The sequence below is a fragment of the Cladophialophora immunda genome (genome assembly GCF_000835495.1).
Source record: "Cladophialophora immunda strain CBS 83496 unplaced genomic scaffold supercont1.45, whole genome shotgun sequence".
NCBI lineage: Eukaryota > Fungi > Ascomycota > Eurotiomycetes > Chaetothyriales > Herpotrichiellaceae > Cladophialophora > Cladophialophora immunda.
Window position 1 is genome coordinate 1 of NW_015622585.1, and position 8339 is coordinate 8339.

Below are 8339 nucleotides of genomic sequence, written 5' to 3' on the forward strand. Positions count from 1 at the left end.
TTTTTTTTTCAGTTACCCTCAAGATCTTCCACTGTTTAACCTGTGTGAATGAATGTTAGACAAGCCTGAACTATGGAAAGGACTCATGCACCTTTCTCAGACTCTCTGATACTGTATCTGGGTTCGCAGGTCTTTCTCCGTAACCTCCCTTGGTAGAGAGTCTCGATTTTCTGGTTCCCCCATTTTTTCTCGCCTTTTGGCACTTTACTTGCTCATGTCGCTAGGTCTTCTATTGGGATATTACCGTGCGTCTGAGTTTGTCCACGGCTCATGTTGATTCGAAAATTATGCAATGACTGACTCTTGATGGTCTGCTGATTTAGGTATTAATCGTTTCGTGAAGGTGTCGCCCGGCGAAAGTAAGGGCTTTTTTAAAATCATTCTCTGTACTATAGCCCGTAGGGTATCTTAGGGTTCTAGAGGCCGATACTCACAAGTTCAAGATGAAAAGGTTGGGTTATAATCTGCCACGCGAGGCGCAAGCAGAGAGGGGCGCGGGTAGCGGGGCGCGTTTTCAAAAGTCTGGCACCTACGTACATACAGCTGAATTTCGGATCTCCGATGTCAAGACTCAAGAGCCACTTTTCCATGCCCTATATTGTCCCTCTCTCGAGCCGCCATCCTACTATTACGGTCTGTACGAAAGGATATTATCCGAAAGCTTCGTTAGAGCCCTGGTAAGTCATCACAGGTCTCGACACTCCAATCGAAGAAAGACCCAATCTTTAAAACGTCGGAAAGTAAGTTGTCCGGGCTTGTGCAGGCACCACACGCTGGTATTAGGCCATTGTGCGAGGCAACCTGGATCTCGAGACTTTCTTGCCCTTAAAAGCTGAAGAACATAATGCCTCTGCAATTGCTGATTCACGACTGAGCTGAGAGGAATTCTGGTCCTCTATTGCGACTCAGTCTAAATGCTGGCGTACAGGACGGGGCTATATTGAGGACCTAAGAGGCAAGAAATGGGACGTAAGATGGAGCTTTAGGCCACATCCACAAGCATAGCCCGAAAGACGCGAAAGACGCGAAAGATACGATCAGACCTTGTGTCGGTACGGCTCTCCTTGATCCCTGTAGGTGGAGGGCGATAGGCCATGAGCGCTTGAATCTGGAGAACGTTCTTATCCTCTGTCGCTACTCAAATATTCCGCTCAAGGAAAAGCGGAATTTCTGTCTTGCTATATAGTATTAGATCATATCAACGTGGCCTCGCCATACGCTCCCATTCTCCCGGTATTGGATTCTACATATCACCCCGAATCAAACACATACGGGATCTCTTGGAACAGAAACAGAGTCACCAATTGGTCCACGTAGAGGTCGACGCCTTAAGAAGAACAATCGGGTCGGCTAAAGATTTGGTATTCTGTCGTCCACATACTTCGAAGTTTATCATTGCCGTCGATTTTGGAACCACACATTCTACCGTCTCATACGCGGAGGTTGTCCATGGCACCGATGCTACTCTTCTTGGGGTCAACTGCATACGATGTATCGACGACTCCAAGAACGCCACTGGTGGTGCCCGAGTTATGGCGAACTCTCGGATCGGCAATGTCCCTACTTGAGATCCTATATCTGGGCTCTGCTACCGCTGCTGGCAATGACCCTGGCGATAACCTTGGCGATGACCCTGGGTCTGACTCGGAGTCCGACCCAGGGTCCGATACGACTCCTGAAGGCAAAGGAAGCCGTAAACGTGTCCATACAGCAGGCTACGAGTGCGGCAAGAAACGATCAGCGAAAGTTGCTAGGACTGTAGAATTGAGTTAATGGAGAAGATGCGTAGGAGCTTCGACGAAATGGGGCTTTAACGTCCAGAGAATGCAGAAGGATCCCAAGGAGCTCCATCGATATGAGGAGAGTGAGGTTGTGAAGCTCATCAAGCTCAGCCTAGGCGACGAGAAGTTGACGGACAAACGCGGGGAGCTGGCCGAACAGATTCAAAGGTTGCAATTACGCCAGTTCATCCTGGGCCGAGACCATATTCTCCAAGATTACCTTGCTTGACTCCTGCGCCACGCAAAACGCATACTCAGAAAAGAAGCCGATCTTCAGGATGCCTCAGATCTCGAGTTCGTCCTGTGTGCTCCGATGTTATGGTCAAAGAGTGCTCGCCAAATTATGCACAACGTAATGACCAGGGCGATTAAGAGATGCAATGTTATCAGCAATCCTTCCATTGTGTCGGAGCCTGATACAGCCGCTCAATTTGTGCTTGCCTCGTTGGGGGAGAAGGTAACCTCCGCAAGGAGTCAAGGACGAAGTCTTCATCCTGTTGAATGCCGGTGGAGGCACGGTCGACATCGACTACCTATAAGGCAACGTCCGGTGGCGCTAGTCTACCGTGCCTTCAGAGAGGAATGGTCCAATCCGAGAGTGCTCTTTGCGGCTCTGCCTTTATAAGCCAGCGTTATACTGCGGAACTCAAGCCCAAGCTACAAGCAGAGAGGCTACTGGACGGTTCGGATATAGAGGCAAGGGTCACGACCCTAACGAACGACTGGGATCTATATCAAAAGCCCAGGATCGACATTGGCAACGAAAAATACGGGCTGCGACGAGTCTTGTTGGATGAATGTAAGATTAGGTGGACGAAGGAAGAAATTAGCGCCTTGTCCCAGCCATCGCTAGACGGTACCATAGGTCTACTTGAGAGGCAGCTCCGGTTTGCCGGTGAGAAGAATCTGACCGTTGGTAAATTGATTGTGGTCGGTGGGTTCCCGGCCAGTCACCATCACTGCGTGGGTGGCCGCATCCAAGAGTTCATCGAGGCGAAACAGAACATCGCCCGGACCAACATCGCCACCATCTGGCTCGGCGAATTTTCGACATCCGCCGTTGCTAGGGGAGCAGTCTTATTAGGCTTAAACAAGCCAGCAGTAAAAAGTGTTTCCTGGACATATAGGCGCAGGCGTTTTCCCCACGGACGATAGCATGGATCATGATCCGAATGTCGAAGATACGATTTGCTAGGTTATATAGGCTATGAGGAGAAGCAAACTCTCGGCTGCGTCGAAAATGCTATATATCTCCCACTCACATTTTCAACAGCATTGTCCGGACAATAAAGGCAAAACCCTTGTCTGAGGAGGCTCCGCGAACGTTCGCTCGCAAAATAGCGTAGGCTAGAAGAAACGAGGCCGACGAAATCTCGCCACCCAATGTTTTAGCACTTGGCGAAGTCGATGTCGCGATCTCGTCGTTGTGGTGGAAGGCCGGTAGCTGAAGTACTGAATAAGGTGCGACCCAACCGATCTCACTCCCAGAACCGTCAGCGAAGCATTCACAGCACATTTACGTACTACGAGCGTGAGCACCCTATGAAACCATTACCAAGATAGAAAAAAGAAAGGGTGGAATTAGACATAATACGCTCGAAAATTCGTACTTCCATAAAAACTTTGCAGTATGAATCAGAAATCGAAACAAGAACATTTGAGTATGATTTCAGTCAGCTCATATAGTTATATAACTAAGGAAAATAGTCTTTCTATTACTACATTTTTAACATTTAGATCTTTATCCTTTCCAAGGATTTTCTGCTAGTTAGAAATGACGATAAATACGTTCTCTACTGTAGATACGTAAGGTTACGCTCGAGACTTTTCTTGAGTAGCTATGTTGGAGATAGAATTAAATGGCAGTAGTGATTTCCTATAACTCATGGGTCACGATATCCTCACCTAACTACGACATCTTCTAATATAAACCAACTTACTGCATTTCTAAATTGGATAAGTTCGCCACTATACTAGGGCTCGTATCTAATAAGACCACCCCCGACTAGGAACTGCAGCTAGCGTCGATAGCTTCTTTAGAATCTGCCGTTCCCATCATGGCCGCAGCCTACGATCCACAGCCCGTTACACCAACGGCATATCATTCGGACGAATACGATTACGATATCGAATACTCTCACAAGAGCAACGAAGAGCTCAGAAAGAGTCCCGCAGTGATGCAATTTTTCGACGACGTCGTTAAGAAAGGAAAGTCTCTTAGAGACGATGAGACTCGCGAATGGATCGGTTCCCTACCAAGCACAATGGCCGAAAGAGTGATTCCTCTGTTTACCAACGAACGAAACAAAGCAGATTATCAGGTTCACCTTTCCTACACCTGGATGACCACCCTGCACACCGCTGGATCCGTGGAGCCGGACCTGGTTGATCTCTACGCCCATAGCCTGTTCCATATTGCAAAATCCGGAAGCTTGGAGCTGATATCTTGCCCAGAGATCGTCATTCCAATTGGGAAGCTCTTCGTCAACATGCACGGCCGCTCGATGTGGACAGGCTATGAGGTTTTCGTGAGCCATGATCGGGAGCTCTGGATCATATATGTCCTGGAAGAAAACAGCCCCCAGGAGCTGTGCTCTGAGGAGCTGAACCCTTCGAACTGGACCACCGGCGCCAGTGGAGCGGCCGGAAAATTCCCTAGTTTCAAGATCGCCCTCCTCTGGAAGTCTCTACAAGATCTTGAAAACGCTAGTTTCGAGGAAGCCCAGAGACAGGTTCAAACCTCCTTCGCTAGATCGTACCAAGGGTCCATTCATCTTCTTGAGCTACCGAAAAACGACGTCTCTAGTATCATATCACTACTGGAAAAGGTCCCAAATGATGTGCTAAGCGAGCCATCGTCAAAACCGCACGCGTATCATGACAAGGTGTTTATGAGCGGCGAGCTTGAGGTTAGTGCGCGCAGCGGCGCCGGCCACGAATTGCTTTTGCTGGCGGATGAGAATGCCAGCAAGCCCCTCGTCAAACTAGGCTTCAGGGAAAAGAGCTACTTTTCCAGGGAAGATCGAAAGTTGTTACGGTTGGTTGTCGAGACTGGGAATGAAGAACTACTCGAGCTATTGCTCCGGACAGCCAAGGTCAACCTCGACTTCGAGGATTCGACCGGCCAAACGCCATTGTCAATTGCATCAATGAGGGCCGCCATTATCGCGTTTGAACATGCGTTGTTGGGATCCCTTAAAATTTCCGACCCAATCCGTTTGAGTTATTTTTTGAGGTTCAGATCAGATGCGCGAGGCTGGGCCATCGAATATGCGGCAGATTTTCCAGCATTCAGAGGAGTAACCGCCACCTCCGAAGCCGCAATCTTGGGGGCAAGTGAGGTCCTCAAGAAGTATCGAATTTGGAAAGCATTGTTTTCCCCTTTAGAAGACTTACCGCGGAAAGCTTCTAGAGATTACATCCTCGCTAAATATACTCACAAAGATATCGAAGCAAGTGCCACTACATTTGTCGCCAAGTATCTTGATTCCACGAGCAGTGGAGTGGCGACTGAATCTGCCATCAAGAACGCCAAGGATGCGGCGACGCGGGCTGCCAGTTATGTCGCCAACAAGCATCCAGGAAATGACATAGCCAAGGATGCCAGTGTGTTTGCTGCTGCTATTGCCGCTTTGTACGCCAACACTTCTCATCCCGAGGCTGATGTGGCCATAGAGGCTGCTGAGTATGCGACTCAATACGCAGATGTGCTTGTCAAAAGTCTTGATGACGAGCCGATACTCAAGCGACTCCGATCGTACATGCTTGAGAAGCCAAGTTAAAGACGTATCTGATACGCACGACACTCGTTTCCAACTGGCCTGGAGGAACAAGCCACGATGGATTGTCAATGGCGGGACCGGACAGCTATTTCGGAAAGGCGTGGATTTACGTCTCTCTCCGTATACTACTGCTTAGGGAGACTTACTCGGTGTATGCATAAATTGGTAGAGACTGGAGCTTCCCCGATGAACTCCTGGAATGCTCCTTGGTGATTGTGGAAGACCTGTGGACCGTGGGACGAGCCCATCACACTACTATCCTAGTGAGGTTGAACAAGGCTGAACCCTTATATTGATAAAATCTGGACGTGGTGGAGCAGGCTTTCTGATGGTTGTGGGGGGAACTTCTTACCTGTATGATATAGGCTATCATGTATTATACAACGGAGTTCTGCTTGCTGTATCAATAATAATTATAGTAACAATAACATAATAGTCCGTCTAGGGTCCACCGTCATGAAGCTTGTACGACGCACGAAAGGAACTTGTTATAAACATCTTCAATCAATAGAGGCACATTCCAGTCCCCGTTGGCCTTCTGCATCATACAGTAGGCCCCCAAGTTGCTAGCCATGTCGAACGCCATGGGTCAAACTCTGGTGACTTCACCACAAAGCCGATAGGGAGCATGAGGAGTCAAGATATAGTATCACTCTCCGGCAAAGAAGTGAGGATCATACCTCGCCGCAGCATATCTACGGGAACGGACCTGGTTGAGGTACGTTTTGCATTGAGGAGTGATGCCGTTGAGAGTGCCTTTGATGGTTTATGGCTCCGCCCCTGTCGGGAGACGAATGGCCAGCAGAGTAGCGGTCAAGAAGAGGTTTCACGGTATAGACCACAGATACAGGTAAAGATGCTGTCATTTATTGTCAAGGCACTATATCTGGCCACGGTCCACAGATCAGGGTGTGCCTAGTGCTGCTCAACTAATGGAGTATGTAAGACTTAGTTTAAAGCAATCTCCGCACACCATATATAACTATATTATAACCGGAGTGAATATATTCCCGAAGGGCGGAGGGAGAGGAAAATGATTCCGTACCTCCGTATGTGAATGAGGAAAATTTTTGTCCCCTTTCTGCATCAATAGGGAGAATTACCCCGTAGACTGAAATTGCGCCGCGAGAAATACCATATAATGTAACTGAGTTGTAAGCTTTATACCTCTTGGGCTGCTCTGAGAAATAGCGCGTTCTTATTATGGCCTGTTAGCTAAGTTGAAAATTACACCACCGGTGCTTTCGTTCGACAAATAATTTAACGATAAAAGGTAGAAGAGATGACGATCCCTCAACGTATATATATTCTCTACGAGCCTTCTCCGTGGATCGCCACTTCTCCTTCAGGTGGTATGTAGTGTCATACCATAACATCTATACATATTTCCTCACGACCCACCAAACTCAACGAGCTTACGTCCTTCTCACCTACCTACCTGTTTTCCTGCATTACGGGGAGTTTATTCCAAAAGCTGTACCATGTGCCTCCTGGGGACAAAAATCATTATATGCCTCACCTTTATGGCTCTAGCAGGACTGGTCGTTGTCGTAATTCTAGCTACCCAGCCGAACATTTTTCACCACAGCAACGAGGGTGACCAAAAAAATTCCTGATTAGGATAACTGGTTAGCGCAGGGCACGCTAGGCCTGAATATACGGAACTTCTGACGTCTTTTATGGTTATTATAATTCTTGTCCAAGTTAACTCAATAACTGGAGAGTAAGGTGAAGAGAAGCGTGGACGGCCGGTGGAGGAGTTCTTAATTGTGTTGTTTGATTCAGATCTGGGGCTGCGTCAGAGTTAAACTTCCACGACTATAGTTATAGCGAGAGTTTATTTGAGTTGGATTAAGTAGTCTACGTCTCCCTCCGTTTGACCCAAGTTTTCAAACAGAACCTTTACTCCCTTTCTGATGATGAAAACTCAATAGTCTACGGAACGCGACTCTCCGCGCTGGGGACGATGGAGTTGCCGCTCAATTACGTCCTGCTCCTTTCGCAACATTGTTCAAGAGTCAAGACGGCTTGCATTGATCTGCGCATCCACCCGAACAGGGTTGTTCCCGATAAGTCTCTGATCTTATCTCTCCAGACGGTCTACTGCCCAGTCCGTGGGTGGGATGCACAAAAGGCGCCAGAGTTAGATGCCCACGTCTCCGCAGAAAGGTGATACCGTAATGCTGATCCACCTGACGCACTCCGCATTACCGCTTCCTCACCGTGGTCACCTAGACGTGCAATTTCGACAGTGCAGCAACATCCTATTTAACTTGCTCTTTTCGACCTCTGCAAAGCGCTGGAGATATGATCCACAAATCTTTTTGACGTGTTGCACGGCGGAGCCGTCGACGATCTGTCGCGTGGTTGTTCTGACCGGTTTCGCGTATCGGTTACGTTATCTAGTCTGGCTCGTACCTGGAGGCTGGAGACAATACCTGCTGATGCTGTAGCGCAGTCACAAAGCCCTCCAAAGGCCCGGTAGGAATTAGCTCGATGTGCAGCGTCAGTGAGGAAGACGGCTGACTCCGTAGGGAAGCCACTGATGCATAAAACCTTTTTCGTTAACCTTGGGTCCTCGACAAACATGTATCTCGAACCGAATCGTGGCTTCACGGATATCCCTACACAGACACGCAGAGAGTGTTCTGGTTGGCCGGACGTGAGGAGTATAGATCGACCAAATTAGATTGATTCGCCGGCGGTAATAGAGCAAGTAGCCACCTTGAGGATGAGGTTTTCGAGAAGGAATATAGCGTCTTATCACATTGGTTGT

The 8339-nt window shown here is 48.4% G+C and overlaps 1 protein-coding gene across 1 annotated transcript; it reads left to right on the forward strand.

Annotated features, from left to right (window-relative positions):
- Positions 1-1449: 1449 nt before the first annotated feature.
- On the forward strand, positions 1450-2010 carry PV07_12664 (uncharacterized protein; the record flags this gene model as incomplete). Its single annotated transcript, XM_016400212.1, has 2 exons — positions 1450-1693; positions 1790-2010. The coding sequence occupies 2 exons, from the start codon at positions 1450-1452 to the stop codon at positions 2008-2010; spliced, it is 465 nt and encodes a 154-aa protein (XP_016242142.1).
- Positions 2011-8339: the final 6329 nt, after the last annotated feature.